The sequence below is a fragment of the Octopus bimaculoides genome, chromosome 2, assembly GCF_046866305.1.
Source record: "Octopus bimaculoides isolate indiv1 chromosome 2, ASM4686630v1, whole genome shotgun sequence".
Lineage (NCBI taxonomy): Eukaryota > Metazoa > Mollusca > Cephalopoda > Octopoda > Octopodidae > Octopus > Octopus bimaculoides.
The window spans coordinates 110,370-132,574 of record NC_142929.1 but is presented as its reverse complement, the minus strand read 5'-3'; the positions used below and the strand labels follow the sequence as shown (position 1 = coordinate 132,574).

The following is a 22,205-nucleotide window of genomic DNA, read 5'->3' as shown; positions in this document are numbered from 1 at the left end:
ATTCTTCTATCTCCTATTTTATTGTTTATAAACTGTGAATTCCCCTGCCTAGAACTTTCATGAAAACCTTGTCTCTGATGATGGAATACCCAGTGTATAGACATTGCTAGCCTATCACTTGGGATGTCTGAGAAACAGCTGTAAGACTTAAAATTCACCTTACCTTAATTAAATTATTCTAAATGACTTGAGATACTCGTCCTGCCTTGGTTTTTGTTGTCCTTTTCCCTCTGATATGCATCTGTATCTTTGTGTCTATGTTTGTTCCCTAACATTGCTTGACAACCAGTGTTGGTGTGTTTATGTTCCCATAACTCAGTGGTTTGGCAAAAGTGACTGATAGAATAAGCACCAGGATTTTAAAAAAATAAGTACTAGAATAGATTCGTTTGACTCAAAGTTCTTCAGGGCAGTGCCCCAGCATGGCCACAGTCTAATCACTGAAACAAAGAAAAGAGAAAAGACAAGTTTTTCAACAGAACCCAATTCAAAAGTAGATGAATAAAGATAAATTGATGACAAAAAAAAAAGGCTTACCAAATAAGAGGGCCTTTATTAGCGCTATGGGCTCACTGGTTTCTTTCACAATACGGTCTTCTAACAACTTGTCGACCTTTATACGAAAAGACATAAAAATATGGGAATTTAATGAAACCAGAGATTAAATAATATAAAGTTCCAAGCGATGACAAGGAGATTGTTTTTTCTTTTCATAAATGAATATAAGTAATATTCTTATGAATATGAGGCAACCAGTTACCTCCTTTGTCCTTGGAAAGAACTTGTGCACTTCACGAAAAAGTAGAGACTCTTGTTTGTTCGTTAGTGTTTACAATTAAGAGTAATAATGTCTTGGTCAAAATATTTCAGAATTCTTGGAGATCACAGAGACATTTACATTTAACTTCTCTGTTTGTTATCACTGATCAACCCCCCACCACCACTCCCCAACCCATCACCTACTTTTCCCTACCTTACACAAACAACATATATCTTTTACTTGTTTCAGTCATTTGACTGGCCATGCTGGGGCACTGCCTCGAAGAACTTTTTAGTTGAATGAACTGACTCTAGTACTTATTTTATTGGTTTCTTTTACCAAACTGCTAAGTTATGGGGATGTAAACAAACCAGCACCAGTTGTCAAGTGGACAGACACACAGAGATAAATATGTGTGTGGCAGGGAGAAGCACCACCAATGCTATATTTCTGGTAAGGCAGCGGCAGGGGAAATGCATAGCCAAAGATAAACCTCTGTACTTAGCTTTTGTTGATTTGGAGAAAGTCTTTGACGGGTCCACCAATCCCTTATCTGATGGTCAATGCGGAAAGTAGGGATAGATGAGTGATCGGTAAGAGCTGTACAAGCCATGTCCAGTGATACTGTTGAAACCATGCCAAATCAGACTGTAGTCTGGTGCAGCCCCTCAGCTTACCAGCCCTGGTCAAACCGTCTAACCCATACCAGCTTGGACAACAAAATGAAGACGATGAGATAATATATGAGACACGCTTCTTTCAGCTTTTGTCTGCCAAATCCACTTGTAAGGCTTTAGTTGACCTGAGGTTATAGGAGACACTTATCCAAGGTAAGCAACTTGGGACCACGTGGTTGGGACGCAAGCTTTTAACCACATAGCTACTCCTTCATACTTGTCCTTTATTCATTATATTTATCCCTCACCCTTCACCCGACCTTAATCTCTAACCATCCCATACACACTTGCAATCCCTACCCATCCACACACTATTCTTCTGTCCCCAATCACTTTTACTCCATCTTGTAGCTTAAAGGTCCACTCCTCTACCCTAGTCACTCCCACCCTCTCTTCTATAATAGAAGTAGCCATGGAGCTTCTCTACAGCAAGAAACCTATTCCCTTCTGGTTGCTTCTCTCATTCTTTAGCCTCATCTCCTTGTATAACCCCATCTCCCTTAGTACAGCAGCCCCACTCAGTCACAAGGGATCTTAATCTTGCAAGCTGTATAGTGACCTCACGGGAGTTGGTGACATAAAAAAAAAGGTACCCAGAATACAATGTGAAGTGGTTGGCATTAGGAAAGTCAACTGGTCATAGAAACTATAAGGAAGCAGATATTGGAGTAAGATGCAATCAGTGGGCCTGTCAGATCTTGTCAAATCATCCAACCCATATCAGCAGGGAACAGGGAAGACAAAAGATGTGATCAACTTCAGCAAAGATTCAGGACAAAATGACAAGTCATCCTTACCTGATTTTTGTCAACCTCTTTTAAGACATTGCTCAGTTCGTCTGTCTTCCTTTCGTCAGCCAATGCAATAACTTTCGCATCCATGGTGCTTTTTTATACTTCAGTTCACTGCCAATCTGTAATCATTTATGATATAAACATACATAATATGGAACTTCAAACCTAAAAGTTCGTTTCTTACAGTTATCAGCATTAATGCAGGAATAACAATTCTTTCTGAAAGGTTTAATTAAAAATTAATGTTGGCGAGTCACATGACAAGTGTGAATTTTTTCAATTTTCTTGTTAAACAGAGAGTGGTCCTTGGGATAATGAAATGTATAAGAAAAAAAGCACACAGACAGACAAAGGGTTTTAACACGTAAGAAAGAACCCTGTGCTGGTGCCATGTTAAAAGCACCCAGTATAAACTGTAAAGTGGTTGGTGTTAGGAAGGACATCCAGCTGTAGAAACCAAATCAGACTGGAACCTGGTGCAGTTCTCTGGCTTGCCAGCCCTGGACAAACCGGCCAACCCATGCCAGCATGAACAATGGATGTTAAAGGATGGTGACAATGATGATGATGATGATGAAAGAAGACAGGAACCTGGTACCTTCAGGGAAAAAGTCTTGCTCAATATGCAAAAAAGGAGGAGGTATAAACTCTATATATTGGGCTACGGACACACAGGGAATGTAATGGCATCACTGGCAGACTAAGTAGAAATGTAATCTTCACATGCGGTCGATGCACTGGAACAGTTCATAGAAACACACCAGAAATCACGTCTCTTAGATTCCCAGGCTCTTCACTGAAGGTAGTTGACAGCTTCTGTTACTTAGATGTAATTACCGAGGGAGGTGGCTGCTCTGAAAGTATAGTATTCAGGGTAAGAATGGGTTGGAAAAAGTTTAAGGAGCTAATATGGAGCTGTTGGGCACAGTTTGCTGATCAAGCAGTCCCTGGTTGTCACCCCTGCATGTGGTACCAAAACCCAACAAAGGTTGGTGACTTTGCAGAGATTACTGCTGTCTCAATGCAAATATGACTTCTCAGCGCAGCTAGCCAGGAGCTTGGTTTTCTCAAAGGTCAAACACATCCAAGGTTACCACCAAATACCAGTACATGATGACAATGTACCGAAGACCACTGTGATCGCTCCTTTCAGGCTGTATGAATTCTTACATACACCCTTTGGCCTGCAAAATGTAGCACAATCCTTCCAATATTTGACTGACACTCTGTGCAGGGGTCTTGATTTTGTCTTTGCATATACTTAGATATCCTTATCACAAGACAAAATGTGGAGCTACACAAGAAGTACCTAGTGACTCTTTTTGACTGACTGAAACAGTTGTTGTTGGCAGTCCATCGCTTACAACGTCGAGGGTTCCAGTTGATCCGATCAACTGAACAGCCTGCTCGTGAAATTAATGTGCAAGTGGCTGAGCACTCCACAGACATGTGTACCCTTAACGTAGTTCTCGGGGATATTCAGCGTGACACAGTGTGACAAGGCTGACCCTTTGAATTACAGGCACAACAGAAACAGGAAGTAAGAGTGAGAGAAAGTTGTGGTGGAAGAGTACAGCAGGGTTCACTACCATCCCCTGCCGGAGCCTCGTGGAGCTTTTAGGTGTTTTCGCTCAATAAACACTCACAACACCCGGTCTGGGAATCGAAACCGCGATCCCATGACCGCGAGTCCGCTGCCCTAACCACTGGGCCATTGCACCTCCACTGACTGAAACAGTATGGTCTAGTAATCAAACCCACCAAGTATGTTTTTGGTGTTACAGCAATCGACTTCCTGAGACATCAAACCACAGGTGCTGGTGTTACACCACTGCCAGAAAAAGCGAAGGACATCTTTTCCATGCCCAACTACAAGTAAGCTCTATGCCAATTTCTGGATATGATAGATATTTACCATCCCTTCATCCCTTCTGCAGCAGGAGTGATGAGACCCCTATACAAGGCACTGTCAAAAGATGGTTCAAAAAGACAGATGGAGTGGGATGGTGCAATGACCTCAGCCTTCAAATCCACAAAACAAGCCATAGCTAAAGCGAGAAAAACTTCAACCAAGATCAAAAAGTTAACAGAAGAGGTAACAGATGGAGTGGGATGGTGCAATGACCTCAGCCTTCAAATCCACAAAACAAGCCATAGCTAAAGCGAGAAAAACTTCAACCAAGATCAAAAAGTTAACAGAAGAGGTAACAGATGGTTATGGGAAAACCCTTCTGAAGTTCCAAGTGTTATGCATACAAAAATTCCTGAAACTGTCATGGTTTTAGGGGTTGTCAGCAATGAAAGACATGTGATGCCTCCTTACTTCCTTCCACAAGGCCTTAGAGTTAACTCTGCCACCTACATCAAGGTCCTGGAAATAATTAAGCCCTGGATAGACAGTGTATGCAATGGAAAGCCATATGTTTCATTAAGACTGTGCTATCACACATGGCTCTAGTAACACAGGAATGAAAAGCTGAAAATTTTTCATGATCACATAACCCCTAACATTTGACCTCCTAACTCCCCAGATCTCAATCTATTGGACTATTGCATGTGGGTCGTTGTTGAGAGAGAGGTCAATGAACACGCCCACAATACCAAAGATTCTTTGAAAGCTGCCATAGTCAGAGTAATGAACCAGGACCATTTGATTCAAGCATGAAGATGATTTAGATCTCATATAGAAAGAGTCGTTGAAGCTGAAGGTGGCTTTACTGAATAACATCAGAGAAAAGAAGTATTTTTTGATAAATAAAGTTATTATCTGTTATGTTTTTTTTTTTATAAACAAATCTGTCCTCAAATATCTTGAGAACCCTGTATATGTACTCTCGAGTCCCAAATAATAGGGGGAGTGGAATAAGCAGGTGAGTAGATTTGCTTAAATTGTTATAAGCAGGTGGGTTGGAATAAGCAGGGGTGGGTGGGAATCAGTAACTGTATAGTGTATGTACAAAAATTAGGTAAAAAGCATCTTAAAGCTTAACGAGGCAAAAGAAATTAACAAGAGGCAAGTGAAATTAGCACATAGATATGCTTCAAACATTCACTGTAATTAAGATATACATTTGGATAATAAAAATAAGACATTTGGTAATTATGGGATTTTTTTTTTTAATGCTGTGGATTAAACAGATATTGATACAAACAAGACGTCTTAAAAAGAAAGAAAAGTAAAACACAACGAAACATGTATAATTACTGTTTTGTGAACTTGCAGTATTTATTCTACTATACGTAATAAAACATAGCACTCCATAAATGGGTATAAAATGATAGACTCATGATTTTTCATCACTGTCCTTCTGCAGGTTTTTTGGTTTCAATATTCACTTCTTCACTGACAGTTGACAGGAGTTTGCTTCGATACATCAAGAAAAGTGTAGAGGTCTCATTTTTGTCCAACTCCTTCTGAATTTTCCAAGGAACAGGGCATCTTTATTAACCCGATCATCACTGCTGAGTCCTACAAGAGAGACAGAGCATCTCATCATCATGCTTGGCTGATCGTGTTTTGGCTCCTGCAAAACCGCCGTGGGGATTTCACCAGATAGGTCAATCCCCTCCAAAAGTTTCTCAGATGGCTTGCCTTCATCTTCCGACTCATTCTGGGCAGCTTTTTCCTCGATGCTGTCACCATCAAATAGTTCTGAACCTTCAATGTTGTTTGCACACTTGATCCCTTTCTGAGGAATTAAGTTCTTAATGGCTTTCTGAATAGTATTTGGGCAGGGTTTTGACATCATCTTTAGACGAAACTGATGGACCAACGAGGTACATGATTCAGCCTGACACCTTATAATCTTCAGAGCCATCAAAAGTGCTTGTTGCCCATGTCGACTTGAGAACAGCTTTGTCATCATTCTTCCAATTGCATGTAGCATCTGCATCATCTCGGATCGATTGGGCATGGGTATTTTATTCAGAGTCTGAACTAACTTTTCTAGCATCTTTACTGTCTCTATCCTCTCTCTCTGAATCACTACTTTCTTTCCCCCACTTCCTCTTCGACTCGTACGTGTCCCCAAACCTATTATAACCAGTTCACTTTCCAACTTCATCCCAATTCGTATTGGAATTTCTACGCTGATAGAACCCACAACAAAGCTCTCTTAGCCCGGCGCCTGTCCTCCCACCCCCTCCACCAGTACCGGAAGTTTGATCATCTTCCATCCCTAGCTGTCTCCCGCGAACACTGGTAGTGACCTTGTACCACCCCTCCCCTCTTATCGACCTTATAACGTATAAAGATTGGGTAGTATATGAAGGTTGTAGGTATTGTTTTGTTTATGAATTCTGCCAAATGCAAGCTTTCTTTTCAGGTACACGACACTGCTTTCCCCCATCCCAGGGTCACACGGGCCCACTCCTCCCACACTGTCAGGATTGGCACTCTCAACGTCGGCACGCTGAAAGGTAGGTCTGGTGAGATTGTTGAGATGCTTGAACGGCGACACGTAGATCTGTGCTGCATCCAAGAAGTAAGATGGAGAGGAGGTTCTGCGAGGTTCCTCACAGGCAAAGAACACAGGTACAAGATTTTCTGGGCAGGGAACACTGACGGGGTCGGGGGCGTAGGAATACTTCTAGCAGAGAAATGGGTTGATAAGGTAATCGAGGTAGTTAGAGTATGTGACAGAGTACTTAAGATTAGACTAGTGCTTCATCAAAGGCTAGCTACTGTCATCTCAGCCTATGCCCCTCAACCGGGGCTACCGGATGGGCTGAAAGACCAATTCTATGACACCCTCTTGCAAACTACCTCGTCGACAAGTGACAGGGACCTTCTCTTTGTGGCTGGTGACTTCAATGGTCATGTCAGACGTCGTGCTGGAGGCTTCCATGGCATACATGGAGGCTATGGCTTCGGTTCCCGCAACGAGGAGGGAACCAGACTGCTGGAGTTCTGTGATGCAACCGATCTTATGGTTTGCAATACCAACTTCAGAAACCCTGCCTATCGATCCGGCAGACACTCTAGCCAAATCGACTACATCCTCGCCAGAAATAGGGAAAGAGGGCGGCTTATAAATGCCAAAACCTTCCCTGGCGAATAATGTACACTCCAACACAGATTAGTAGTTAGCGACTTCGGGATCAAGGCAAAATGGGTGCCCAGAAGTAGACCGGCTTGGAGGAGAAGGGTGTGGAAACTTAAAGACCCTGCAAATGGAGAGAGACTTAGAGACAAGTTACACGAAATATTTGACGAAATAGAAGGGGATATAGCATCATACAACGTGGAAGAAAATTGGAGATTTCTGCAGGACAACCTGCTGAGAGCCATCGACCAGATCTGTGGCTGGGGTAAAGTCCCCTTTCGACCCAGAGTAACGTGGTGATGGAAAAAGGAGGTAGACAAGGCTATTAGACAAAAGAAACAGGCTTGGAAGGACTGGAAGAACGGTGGTAGCAGGGAATTGTACCAATCTGCCAGAAGGGAAGCCAGGCGACAGGTTTATTTAGCCAGAGGGGAAGCAGATAAGAAAAGATTTGCCAATGTTCTGTGCCGTGAGGACCAAAGACTTGAGGTATTTCATGTTGCAAGACAGTGTAGGATAGAGAATAGTGATGTTGTAGGAGAGAAATGTGTTCGCATGGATGATGGTACGCTTGCACTAAATGAGGCTGGAAAGAAAGAGGTCTGGAGATGCCACTACGATAGAGTGCTTAATAAAGAGAATGAATGGGAGAAAGAGAGTCTGCCGTATGTTGACCCAACAGAGGGACCCAACCAGCTATCCGAGTTGACAGTACCATGGTAGATAAAGCAATTAAGAGTATGAAGACAGGGAAAGCCCCCGGCCCATCAGGAATCACTGCAGAGATGCTCAAAATATCTGGCAGTGTCGGCTTTAGCCTAGTCACCCGTATTACGAACCAGGTGATGCACGAAGGAGTCATACCCAATGACTGGTGTAGCAGCACCATAGTCAACTGCTACAAAGGTAAAGGTGACGCTTTAGATACAAATAATTACAGAGGCATCAAGCTGTTAGATCAGGTTATGAAAGTTACAGAGAGGGTCATAGCCCAACTAATTAGGGAGCGAATCAATTTAGATGAGATGCAGTTTGGGTTTGTGCCAGGTAAAAGCACTACTGATGCCTTATTTCTAGTGAGACAGCTGCAGGAGAAATACCTAGCTAAGGATAAACCTCTGTACCTGGCTTTCGTTGACATGGAGAAAGCCTTTGACAGGGTCCCCCGATCTCTTATCTGGTGGTCAATGAGGAAACTTGGGATAGAAGAATGGTTAGTGAGAGCTGTGCGAGCCATGTACAGAGATGCTGCCAGTAAGGTGAGGGTTGGAAATGAGTACAGTAATGAATTCCGGGTAGAGGTAGGGGTCCACCAAGGTTTTGTCCTCAGCCCCCTCCTATTTATCATAGTCCTCCAGGCAATCACAGAGAAATTCAAGACAGGATGCCCCTGGGAGCTCCTCTATGCTGATGACCTTGCACTAATTGCTGAGTCACTATCAGAACTAGAGGAGAAGTTTCAGGTGTGGAAGCAAGGACTAGAATCGAAGGGCCTTAGAGTCAACTTAGCTAAAACCAAAATCCTAATAAGTAGGAAGGCAGATAAAACACAAACCCCTTCAGGTAGATGGCCCTGCTCAGTATGTAGAAAAGGAGTAGGTAGTAACTCTATAAGATGTACCCAGTGCAAGCTATGGACAAATAAGAGGTGCAGCAATATCAAAGGCAGGTTAACTAGGAAGTTAGATTTTGTATGTGGCAGATGTTCAGGTGCAATAAACACTGTAAACAAACAGGAAACAACTTGTCTCTTTCCAGGGAGAAAAACTAGAGGTAGTCGATAGCTTCCGCTATCTGAGTGACCAAGTTAGTAGTGGGGGTGGGTGCGCTGAAAGTGTAGCTGCTAGAATAAGAATAGCTTGGGCAAAGTTCAGAGAGCTCTTACCTCTGCTGGCGACAAAGGGACTCTCACTCAGAGTAAAAGGCAGACTGTATGACGCATGTGTACGAACAGCCATGCTACATGGCAGTGAAACATGGGCTGTGACTGCTGAGGACATGCGTAAGCTCGCAACGAATGAAGCCAGTATGCTCCGTTGGATGTGTAATGTCAATGTGAATACCCGTCAGAGTGTAAGTATCTTGAGAGAAAAGCTGAACATTAGAAGCATCAGTTGTGGCGTGCAAGAGAGACGATTGCGCTGGTATGGACATGTGGTGAGAATGGAGGAGGATAGCTGCGTGAAAAAGTGCCACACCCTAACAGTTGAGGGAACCCGTGGAAGAGGTAGGCCCAGGAAGACCTGGGCTGAGGTGGTGAGGCAAGACCTTCGAATATTGGGCCTCACTGAGGCGATGACTTCTGACCGAGACCTTTGGAAATGTGCTGTGCATGAGAAGACCTGGCAAGCCAAGTGAGACCATAATCCAAGGCCTCTGCCAGGGGTGTAGCCAGCCCACTCATGCGTACCTTTCCTACATTGGACACTAAACTCCGCCTGTGAAGACTTGTTGAGGCAAGTGAAATCGAACTAAATTCGATGACTGGCACCCATGCCAACGTCGTCTCCTTCATTGGACACGAAACTCAGCTTGCGAAGACTTATTGGGGCAAGCGAATAGCAAAATCGGGATAGCACCTGTGCCCAGCATTGCCTTTCTGGCACTTGTGCCCGTGACATTTGTAAGGATTTTCGAGCGAGATCGTTGCCAGTGCCCCTGGACTGGCTCTTGTGTGGCTGGCACATAAAATACACCATTTTGAGCGTGGCCGTTGCCAGTACTGCCTGACTGGCCTTCGTGCGGGTGACACGTAAAAGCACCCACTACACTCTCTGAGTGGTTGGCGTTAGGAAAGGCATGCAGCTGTAGAAACTCTGCCAAATCAGATTGGAGGTTGGTGTTGCCATCCGGTTTCACCAGTCCTCAGTCAAATCGTCCAACCTATGCTAGCATGGAAAGCGGACGTTAAACGATGATGATGATGATGATGACGATTTCGTGATATTTTGCTTTCAGTTGTTTGTGAAAGTGCGTGTTGTTAACTTGAACAAATCTGGTGAGACCACCACCACCGATGATGACGAGCACATAACCCCTTTTCCAGAAGGAGTCTCTCACCTCCGGCATTAAATGCACCATGTAATCATTGAGCACATAAATGGCAAAGTTTGCATATGAAAACCTACTGAATCAGTTTGGAAGGTTTTCAATAATACAGAGCAGCTGTTTTAATCTGTAAGAACCTTCAGGAGACCATTGATATTTCATTGTAGGCAGAGCATTCAGTAGTGGTGGTCTTTTTCCAGTTCCATTAAATACAAACTCTTTGCATTTGTTCACCATTGTCTAAAAGTGAAAATGAACAGCTTGTGTGTGTTTGTGTATGAATGAACAGAAAATACACCGAAATATGTCTTACATACGTGTTATATACGTTGGTTTTGCATTTTTGCTTTAAAGGTAAACAGTCCTGATAGAAGCAAACATGATGTTCAATAATATGTTTGTGTTCTTCATTCAGAAAGAATAAAAACTTTATGGATTCGTTCATGTGTATCCGCCTGCAGGTGTGTGTGTGTGTGTGTGTGTGAAGTGGGGAGTGTGCAAGAAAAACATTTACAGAAAGGTATTGATAGAAATTCTATGAAACTAAGTTATCCTTATATACCATATTTGCAATTCTCCATGTAAATGATAGGAAAGTGGGTATTGAAATTAAAACTCTGACATTTTGGGGAACAACATACGTTCTCATTAAATATTGGAAAAGAGAGAAAACATATTAGTCAATGAATATACCTTGTGTTATGAAAACGTGTGGTGTTGTGTTGTTTCTGTTAACTGCAAATAAATGTGTTGGGTGTGTTTTAAAAGATACTAATTAAAATCATTTTTGTGTATAGTCTGCTGTGTCTTTGGGAACCTGGATATAATGTTGCAACCTCCACAAGAAACTTATGAAGTCGTTGGGTTGGTGGTGAGGCAGCCCATAGGAAAAGGAACCGAGCAACATACTGCTTCAGGTACTCAGGCCCCATTCCAGGGTCGAATAATGCTCTTCTTGAGAGTTCCCCATAAACGCTCACTATTTTGAGTGTGAACAGATGGGTTGACGGGATGGTCCAGATGGAGGATATGTAAACGGAACCCTTCCCCCCTTAAATTTCTTTTTTTTTCAAATGAAATTGTAAGAAAAATATTTCTATAAGGATGAAGACTTTTATGGAAAAGTCAAAGTTATCCTTACAGAAAATATTTCACATTGTCTTCCATTTCGTGTTCGAGGCACTTATATCTACTGCGGCTTTATATACCGGAGTAGATAACAAAACCGTGACCCAGTGGTATGAGTTTGGTTGAGAAGTGTGTTCGGGGACGATGCTTCGAGACAAAGATCCACTTAGTGCTCCATGAGGTAGAAATAGATGAGAGCTTGCTCTTTAAAAGAAGAACCACATCGGGAGAATAGGCCATCAAACGTGGGTTGTCAGGTGCTATGACACCACTGTGGAAAAAGGATTTCTACAGTGTGTACCGACAGAAGCACAGCAACACTAGAAGCTGTTATAATTGAAAATGTGTTGCCCGGTACTGTAATTCATACAGACAAATGGGCCAGCTATAGGAACATACAACAGCTGGGTTACATTTACAGAACGGTTAACCATTCAAAGAATTTCGTCCACCTTGAAACTGGCGCTTGCACGAACCCCGTATCAAAAGACGGCTAATGTATGTGACTGGATCATCGGGCGACATGAAATGGTCCCATGTCAATGAATGGATGTATCGAGAAATGTATGGATTTACTGCGAAGAAAAACTTCCAGAATTTCTATACATTTCTCAAACACATTGCAGAAGTTTATCCCCCCCCCCCACTCACCTCAATTCCACTGGTGCGGCTTCCCTGAACATACTTCTTGACAAAACTCACGTTTTTTTGTAACTTTCAAAAAAAAAAAAAAAACTTTAATTTCATATTACTGCGGGAAATTACTCTGAAAGAAATCTTTGCAGAAAGGTGAGAAGATTGATTACAAATTTCTAGCATGTGTACGTATTTTGCCAAAAAAATTCCGGAAAAAGTGAAAAATAAAGAAATGGGAGGGGCGGGAAATTGAAATTTTGAAGTTGTGCTTTTGGAAAAAATTTTTTTCAGAATCCGAATCGCTATACCCTAAAACGTGAGATTTCGTAAAAAAAAAAAAAAAAATCAATAAATATCCATTTTCCCAAAAGTTATGACGGAAAAATCGGATCTTGTGAATTTTCCGAAAGTCCACTCGCCACGCCGCCAAGGTTGTCAGCGCACATTTTTTTAATATTCGTTTTCCACACACTTGTTAACACCCCACCTCCCAAGCTAGTTTTTTTTTTGTTTTTTTGTTCCCGGGTGAAGGTCTTTATATTAACCGCCAAAAAGTGAACTGACCGTCTTTTGCTGCCTGCCCTAAATTTTTATAACTAAATCAGGTTTATTTTCGAAAAATATTGACATTTAAACACTTGGTTGAATTTTGTTAACTTCTCCAAGAAAAATGACGGTAATTTTTTGACACCTGTTGAGACTTCTCGCCACTTTCGCTGCTTCATAATTTGTTGAAAACAAATGAAAAATAAACAACAAAGACATTCAAGAAAACATACATTGGCGAGAGGAAAGAGAATTTTTTTTTTTCTACTCTACAAGGCCCGAAATTTTTGGGGAAGGGGCTAGTCAATTAGCTCGACCTCAGTATGCAACTGGTACTTAATTTATAGCTGTCGAAAGGAATCTGAACTCAGAACGTAAAGACAGACGAAATACCACTAAGCATTTCGCCCGGTGTGCTAAAGTTTCTGCTAACTTGCCGCCTTAAGAAAACAGAAATATTGCAAACTTACTGAAATAAATGGGAAAAACAGCGGAGAAGAATGTTCGACCGGTGAAGTCCGTTTGGTTTCATATCGCCATACAATTAGCGCGCCAAAAGCATATTTAAGCCTCAAAAAGTAGAGAGTTCTACTACACAAGGGTTTTAATTATAATCGTCCTGGTGAACTAATCAAGAAGCCCTGCTAGAAATAGCAGCCAAATTTCTCTCAAATCACTACAATTTCAAAACAAAAAAGGATAGAGATATTAAATCTTTTCTTTTATAGGCACAAGGCTTGAAATTAAGGCGGGGGGATAGTCGGGTACTACTAAAGCAGCGCGGACCCGAACGCACAGTCGCGCGTCCGCGCTAGCTAGTCTTGAGTGGTCGATCCTAACCCTAACCCTATCCCTAACCCTAACCCTAACCCTGTCCCTAACCCTAACCCTATCCCTAACCCGCGTGTGCAAATGAATACGTGTTTAGGGTTAGGAATAGGGTTAGGATCAACCACTCACGACTAGCTAGCGCGGACGTGCGACTGCGCGTTCGTGTCCGCGCTGCTTTAGTAGTACCGGATAGTCGATTATATCGATCCCAGTACGCAACTGGTACTTATTTAATCAACCCCGAAAGGATGAAAGGCAAAATTGACCTCGGCGGAATTTCAACTCAGAACGTAACGACAGAAGAAATCCCGCTAAGCATTTCGCCCGGCGTGCTAACGATTCTATGATGCTCAATACTAAGAAAACAGACCTTTTCTGTTTGGCTGCCAATTTTCAATCTCTTCAATCTTTGTTCGAATTTATTCTATATTCGGTGTAATGATATGCTAATCAATGCTATCAAGGATCTTTTCAATCTCAAACCGTGTTCTACGTGATACATTCAACCAATATCCGAAGTTTCAAACTGTTTAGTTTTTTTTTTTAATTAATTAAAAAATCTGTGTTTGAGATTGAACAGATCCACTATCAAATTCATTTTCGCCATAAATCAATGAATAAAGAGTTAACTTTTAAAGTTTGCAAATTTGGGGTAATTGTAGCTAATTGTAAGACACAGACACATTCATGCCTCTTTCCGAGAACTTTTTTTGTCTGTGAGACAGTACGTGTTAACAAACATATTTTTCGCAAAAGCGTGATCGTCGACCCTGTGTTCTGTTGCTTGTGCCCATCTGCTGGTTGTACTCTGGTCAAGAGATGTGCTAAAAATAACAGCTAAATAGGCCTTAAATCAAGCACCGCCGCCCCAATTTTTTCGTTTATGTTTTTGTATAATTGTATGAATTCCTGAGTATAGAATACAAATTTGCAAAAAGTTTTCAGAAAATTCCCCAAAATAAAAAAGTTATAAGGGGTTATCTGTTGGGCATAAAGCAGGAGTTGATTTATTTAGTTTCATTTTAAAACACACAAAATGACAGTTTGCAGATTCTGTTTTTTGACTGGGTAAAAATTCGTTTCTACTCTAGGCACAAGGCCCGAAATTTTGGAAGAAGGGGCCAGTCGATTAGATCGACTCCAGTATGCAATTAGTATTTAATTCATCGACCCCAAAAGGATGAAAGGCAAAGTCGACCTTGGTGGAATTTGAACTCAGAACATAATGACAGACAAAACACTGCTAAGCATTTTGCCCGGCATGCTAACGTTTCTGTCAATTCACTACCTTTGACTGGGGGAAAATTACGAAACTTTAAACCTGTATAACTGTTTTTAAAAAAAATTTCTAGAAAAAGTGAAATATCTCCTGAGATTCAGCTTGGAAAACTACATCAATTTACCAAACTTTCAATAAACTTTAAAATTTCTGTAGTGAATGCGGGAGATTAGAAGTAAGACACCTATCTTCTCTTCGTCAGTGCAGATCTGTTGGGTGGTAACATATCCTTCCACGTGGCCCGTTCCGCAACGCTAAAAATAGCAGCTACTTTCCTTCACCTAAACAAAGCACTGACACGTCCTGCACTCGCGGCTTCCCCAATCGAAAAGGGTACAATCTCCCCCCCTGTGCACGTATCACCTACGTGCCCTTCCTCTTCCAGTCAGCTCCCCAGCCACTGACATCATCCCATACACCACCCTGATCTTAAAGATCACATCCCCCCTACTGCACGCCGAAGTCCACCATCCAACCGAGCGGGCGCCTTTCGCATCGAGATCTCCTCAAGCTAGGCACCTCATTCTCCTCTCCACAATCGTCATCCAACAAAGCAACAATCCTACGAAGGTCCAAAATGTGATGCGGCATTCCATCCACGGAGACGTTGTTTCTGGAATTGACTGCCTTCACCGTTCCTCTGCTCCATTGAGACATGCAGCATGCCTTCGGTGGCTTAACCCAAACTTTCTCCTCTGTTTTCATGCAAACAGGTTCCTTCTCTACCTTGATACACTCCGGCGCTTTACTGGGATGCCTCCAATTGTATTTAAATACTGCTCCATGTGGCACAGATTCTTCAGCTTGTCTGGATCAAGGAGACATGTTATACCAGAAAACAGCTTCCAACGGCAAAATGTGCCCTCTTTCCTCCATGGCCTTGATTGTCCGATGGTGCCTCACTATGATTTTGTTACCGCTTGGCCTATACGCTGCTCTGAACAAGTGACGCACTTTCCACTGGTTGAGCATATCCCTCAACGCTTCCAAACGAAACGCCACCCCATTGTCCATTAGCAGTTCTTCCATGGGACCCCCTCTAAAAATATCCCATTCAAGATCTGTGCAATCTTGTCACCAATGCCCATCCTCAATTCCCTCTAAATGGCTATGCGGCCCGGCCCGTAGTCGACCATGGAGAGATATGTTCCCTAACGGTAGTGCGTCACATCTACAGTTAGTCTCTTCTAGTTGTGCTCCACCGAAAGGTTTCCTGCTCATGCCCACACGGAGTAGGGTCAATGAACTGACAGCTCCTGACCACTTTCCAGATGCTTCTCCTAGTGATGTCAGCATCAATCATCTTCATAAGATACAGGATCCTATCCACTCCAAGTGATGCATAGCATGTAGTCTCTTCAATTCGGAGTCATCCCTTTCTTTGCCTCCTCCAGCTCCTCCAACCATTCCCCTTTTCACCCTGGTCAGTGCATCCACCCTGTTTCTCTCTGAAGGCATGAAAACCCCGTTCAGCTTCAATCCGAATTCGGCAATCAGCTCTCCTAGAACTCCTAGGCGGCGCTTCACCAACATCTCTATGGTACCTTTCGTCCAAACTCTCCTCTCATGAGTGATCACCAATTCTACTCAGCCAAGCACGGTGGCCAAATCCGTCTGGATTTTGATTGAGCACAGCCCCCATTTCAGGGCCGAGGTCACCCCCTTCAGCACCGCATCTAATTCAGCAACATTGATGTGGTTAAAGTCGTCTGCTTTCCGAAGTCAGGCCGTGTCCTCCACGCCAGCGTCTTCGATCGCCAACACATCCCTTATTGCTATACTGCTAGCATCACACCAAACGGTGTAACTGCATGCTGTGCACAACCATCCAGCGATCAGGTAATGACCGACCAACTTCCCACACACCGAGAACAGCTCTCTCCTGCTGACGCTGGAACTCAGCTCTGGGACTTCATTTCTTCTCTGGAACACCAGCTCACCCAATCTATCTCTTCATAGCTTCAGCCCCAGCGCAGCTTCCCCCACCCTCGTTTCCGATGGCTTCACAATCAGCCCAAACTTCTCCAGATGTCTCACTACCTCAGTGGCTGGCACTACAGTCTCGTCCGCCAAAATGTCATCTATGTAGGAACTGGTGGCCTTTCTTATCTTCTCCTCTTTCTCTAGGATGGACTTGAGCACCATTACCATGAACTTTGGAGTGGAATTCAGTTCGAAACCCAGCCTGGTTAAACAGTATGTCCGGCATTTGTACCGCACCAGCTGATATCGCCACAGTTTGTCACTCACATGGAGCTGCAAATATGCCGACTTCAAGTCAACAATCATTGCTGCCTTGGTCAACTGTCTCCACACATGTAATGAATGTCTTGCCACAAATGTCCGTCGCCTTGCCTCCCATGTGGAATGATATATGGTTGTTCAGTTCTCTAATGTCCAGCACCGGTCTGACTTTTCCCTTCATTAGCTGCACTACCACCATCAGAGGTAGCACTCCACTCACCACCTCTTCCTTCCACAGGATAAGGACTCCTTCCTTGATCCATCTCTCCACCTTGTCTTCAAACTCAACTCTGGCATGACCTTTCAGGGTACACTGGCAGCAGCTCACCCTGTTCTTCAGCATCAGGGGCTTGTCATTCTATTGCCACTCTATCATCCACCGCTGACCATCGAACGCCGCCTGAAAATCCTTAACTACATACAAGAGGAATCAGATGAAGTGTACAAGAAAGAAGATTGTGCTGATCTGTCACTGGTGCTTTTACATATCACCAGCATGGGTTCTTTTATGCGTCATCAGCATGGAATTTGTTATGCATCATCAGCATCATCCACAACTGCAATTTCACTGGGCTTGACGAGTCTTCTCAAGTACTGCAAATTGCCAAAGGTCACAATCACTTATCATCTCTGTGAGACCCCACATTCGAAGATTATGCTTTACCACCTCATCCCATGTCTTCCTGGGTCTACCACTTCCACAGGTTCCCTCCACAGTTAGAGATCACTTCTTTACGCAGCTCTCCTCATCCATACATGTCACATGACCATTCCAGTGCAGACGAGGCTATTGCACATCACATCCGATGCCTCTTATGCCCAATTTTTCTCTCAAGATGCTAACACTCTGTCGTACATGCATACTAACATAGCACATCCAGTGGAACCTACTAGATTCATTTCTTTCAAGCTTTCACATGTTCTCTGGTGAAAGCGATACAAAGATGTTGTCAGTAAGGTGAGAGTTACCACAAGTACAGCAAAGAATTTGGTGTACAGGTAGGGGTTCATCAAGGCTCAGTCCTTAGTCCTCCCTTTTCATTATTGTCCTCCAGGCCATAACAGAGGAATTCAAGACCGGCAGCCCCTGGGAACTACTATATGCTGATGATCTTGCCCTCATAGTGAATTCCATATCAGAGCTAGAACAGAAATTCCAAGTGTGGAAGCAAAATCTGGAATCTAAGGGCCTTAAAGTTAACTTAAAAAAGAATACAGTCCTAATAAGCAAGAAAACTGACAGGACCCTACCCACCTCAGATGGCCTTGTTTGATTTGTAGGAAAGGTGTAGGTAAGAACTCCATACAGGGTACCCAGTGCAAGCTACAGACATGTCAGAAGTGCAATGGGTTAATTGGAAGGTTATTAGCAGATAGTTTTTGTATGTGGAAGATGCACAGGATCCATAACAACTTTGAAGACTCAGGAAATCGATTCTCTCAAATGCCTTGGTAGCTCATTAAAGATAGTAGATAATTTCTGCTCCCTAGGGGATCAAATTAGTAGTGGGGGAGAATGCACAGAGATTGTGATAGCTAGAATAAGATTAGGATGGAGGAAATTCAGAGAGCTGTTACTTCTGATAGCCATGACAGGTTTCTCTCTCCAAGTGAAAGGAAGATTGTGTGATGCGTGTATACAGACAACAATTCTACATAGTAGTGATACATGGACCCTGAATGCAGAGGACATGTGAGGGTTAGAAAGAAATGAGGCTAGTCTGTGCCACTGGATGTGTAATGTAAGTGTACATGTTCGACAGAGTGCCAGTGTTTTGAGAGAGAAATTAGGCAGAAGAGGAATTAGATGCAGTGTGCAATGAAGAAGACTGCACTGGTGTGGTCTTGTGATGCAGATGGATGCCGATCTCTTGTAGATGGAACATGTGGAAGAGGGAGACTCAGGAAGAGATGGGACAAAGTACTGAAGAATGACTTCAGGACATTGAATCTGTCAGGGAAGATGACAAAGGACTGAGATACCTGGCACCTGGCTGTACTCAAGAAGAGCTCTATGCCACAGCAGAAGTGTTAAGACCGATTCTTCTGGTTGTGTAAAGCATCCATGACAGTACCACATAAAACACCCATGTGGTGGCATATGTAAAACCACCCATGCAGTGCCATGTAAAAGCATTCAGCACAATCTGTAAAGTGGTTGGTGTTAGGAAGGGCATCCATAGAAACCCTGCCAAAATAGACAACTGGAGCCTGGTGCAGCATCCCTCACCCGCAGCTTGCCAGCTCTGGCCACACTGTCCAACCCATGCCAACATGGACAATGGATGTTAAATGCTGCTGATGATGATTGTATACACGCACACAAATATGCACACACACACACACACACACACACACATTACAAGACAACTTACTGGGAGCTGCAGATCAAATCTGTGTGTAGTGCAAAGTTCCAATCAGACCTAGGGTGACATGCTGGTGGAACAAAATAGTTGACTGGGCCATTTGATCAATGAAACAAGCCTAGAAGGACTGGAAGTGCGGCAGAAGGAAGGAGCTATATCAGGCAGCTAGAAGGGAAGCTAGGAAGCAGGTACACTTAGCCAGGAGTGGAGCAGAAAGGAAGAAGTTTGCCAATGTTCTGCAGCATGGGGACCAGCAGCTCAAAGTGCTTTGGTTTGCAAAACTGTGTGTCAGGAAAAATTGTGATGTTGTGGGAGAGAAGTGTGTTAGCATGGATGATGGTTCACTTGCAGTTAGTGACTCTGCCGCTATGAAATACTGCTAACTGTAGCGAATACATGGGAGAAGGAGAGTTTGCTTAATGTTGATCCAAAAGAGGGACCAGCAATCTGAATAGACAGTAGCATTGTAGACAAAGCCATGAAGAATATGAAGATAGGGAAAGCTCCTGGCCCATTAGGAATAATCTCTGAGGTACTTAAAATATTTGGTGGTGTGGGTTATGGTCAAGTTACCCATATAGTTAACCAGGTGATACACAAAGGAGTCATACTCCTGGGATAACAGCACCATAGTCGACTGCTACAATGGTAAGGGTAATGCCTTAGAAAGAAATAAGCACAGAGATATCAAATTGTTGGATCAGGTGATGAAAATCACTGAGAGGGTCATAGCCCAACTAATTAGGGAGAGAGTTAGTGTAGTTGAGATGTAGTTTGGTTCTGTGCCAGGGAGAAGCACCACTGATACTATATTTCTGGTAAGGCAGCTGCAGAAGTATCTAACCAAAGATAAACCTCTGTTCTTGGCTTTTGTTGATATGGAGAAAAGTTTTGACAGGGTCCCTTGAATTCTTATCTGGTAGTCAATGTGGAAAGTAGGGATAGATGAGTGGTTGGTGAAATCTGTACAAGCCATTTACAGGAATGCAGCCAGTAAGGTGAGGGTTGGCCATGAGTTTAGTGATAAACTCAGTGTACCAGTAGGAGTTCACCATGGATCAGTCCTCAGCCTCTTCTTGTTCTCCAGGCAATAACCAACGAATTTAAGATGGGCTGCCCTTGGGAGCTCTTCTATGCTGATGATCTTGTTCACATAGCTGAACCACTAACCAGAACTAGAGAAGAAATTTCAGGTGTGGAAGCAAGGTCTAGAATCGAAGGGCCTTAGAGTTAACCTAGCGAAAACCAAAGTCTTTGTAAGTAGGAAAGCAGACAAATGACAAATCCTTTCAGGCAGATGACCCTGCTTGATCTATAGGAAAGATATGCCCAGTGTACGCTATGGAGACATAAGAGGTGCAGCAATATCAGAGGAAGCATAACTGGGAAAATAGTTTTTGTATGTGGATGGTGCACAGGTACAATAAACACTAAAAATGTACAGAAAATAGACTGCATCAAAAGCCAGTGGAGTAAGCTAGAGGTAGTTGATAGTTTCCATTATCTAGGTGACCAAGTTAGCAGAGGAGGTGGATGTTCTGAGAATCTAGTTGTTGGAATCAGAATAGGATGGGCCAAGTTCAGAGAACTCCTACCTTTGTTGGCAACAAAAGGCTTGCAATGAGTCAGGAAAGATCTATTTTTTCACCAGCACAGTTCAGTTGTACTGTGGCAGATTCCAGCTAATCAGCGCTGGAGGCATATGAACAAGCAGTGATCTGCCTTAGCTCAGGGAACTCACTATAGCAGCAAAGTGACAGTTTTAAACAAGTTGCAGAAACGACAGTCTAGAAACAACTTCTCTTCATTTTTTGTGTTCACCACCAGCTGCAACAATTTTTGTGATCACCACCAGCTGCATGCAACTCACTTGAATGATATCAGCTATCACTCTGCTTCAAAACGATTGGCACATTCTCATTCTTGTTAGCTTACAACGGCTTCCACATAACCCTTCTGTGTACGAAGTCAGTCATGAGATTTTTTCCTGTCTCGCATACATGTGCATTTGGTTCCCATACACAAACAGATTAATCATTGTTACTACTTGCCAGTAATTGTTTCATCTAAGTAAAGTTTGCAATGTTTCATTGTAAATGAACTGCTTTCTGAACATTCTTTATTCATGTTTATTGAAAAGGACATTGAAATGGATTCTCTCACAGATGCTCTTCATACATTAAATCACAGAACACTCACTCTAAATTAGTCACTACACACACCATGTTATAATCGAACCCACGTTACATTGGTGACAACTACTGTTACTTTAATAAAATGCTATAGGTTTGTAATGTAGACTTGTGAGAAATTGCTCTCTCCCACTTATTATACATAGCAGGGAACAGCTAGTCTTTGGCTGCTCTTTGAATCACGTTGTGTGCACTACTCTGATTGGTTGGTATCAGTGCAATTTGTCCTCCTACTCGGTTGCACCAACTTGTCGCAGATAACCAGCCAGAGGCTCTAAATTGGATCATGCAGGATAGCCTGTTTACTACCCTATCTTAGCCTACAGCTCATTACAAAAACTCAGCTTTTCCTTGCGTATTAGAGGCTTCAGATGTCACATGCAAGAAAAAAGACTGTGCTGGTAGGGTCATCTGATGTGTATAGATGAGGACAGCTGCATAAAGAAGTACTAATCTCTAATTGTGGAGGGAATGTGTGGAAGAGGTAGACCCAGGAAGATGTAGGACAAAGTGATGCGAAAGGATCTACAGACGTTGAGTCTCACTGAAGAGATGACAAGAGATCGTAGCTTCTGGTGATTTGCTGTGTTTGAGAAGACATGTCAAACTAAGTAAAATCACGACCATGCGTACAGGCCTGTCCTTTACAACCATTCCTC

General features: G+C 43.0%; 1 protein-coding gene across 2 annotated transcripts in view; it reads right to left on the bottom strand.

Annotated features, from left to right (window-relative positions):
• Nucleotides 1–13,194, bottom strand: part of LOC106870749 (Fanconi anemia group I protein) — a 103,596-nt gene extending 90,402 nt beyond the window's left edge. For both annotated transcript variants that reach the window (XM_014916943.3, XM_014916944.3), the window contains exons 1-3: nucleotides 13,105–13,194; nucleotides 2,235–2,350; nucleotides 538–613 (exon numbers count right to left, since the gene is read on the bottom strand). In XM_014916943.3, coding sequence (XP_014772429.1) covers nucleotides 538–613; nucleotides 2,235–2,318 — 160 coding nt within the window. In that variant the 5' untranslated portion in view covers nucleotides 2,319–2,350; nucleotides 13,105–13,194. The remainder of the gene's footprint in view (nucleotides 1–537; nucleotides 614–2,234; nucleotides 2,351–13,104) is intronic.
• Nucleotides 13,195–22,205: the final 9,011 nt, after the last annotated feature.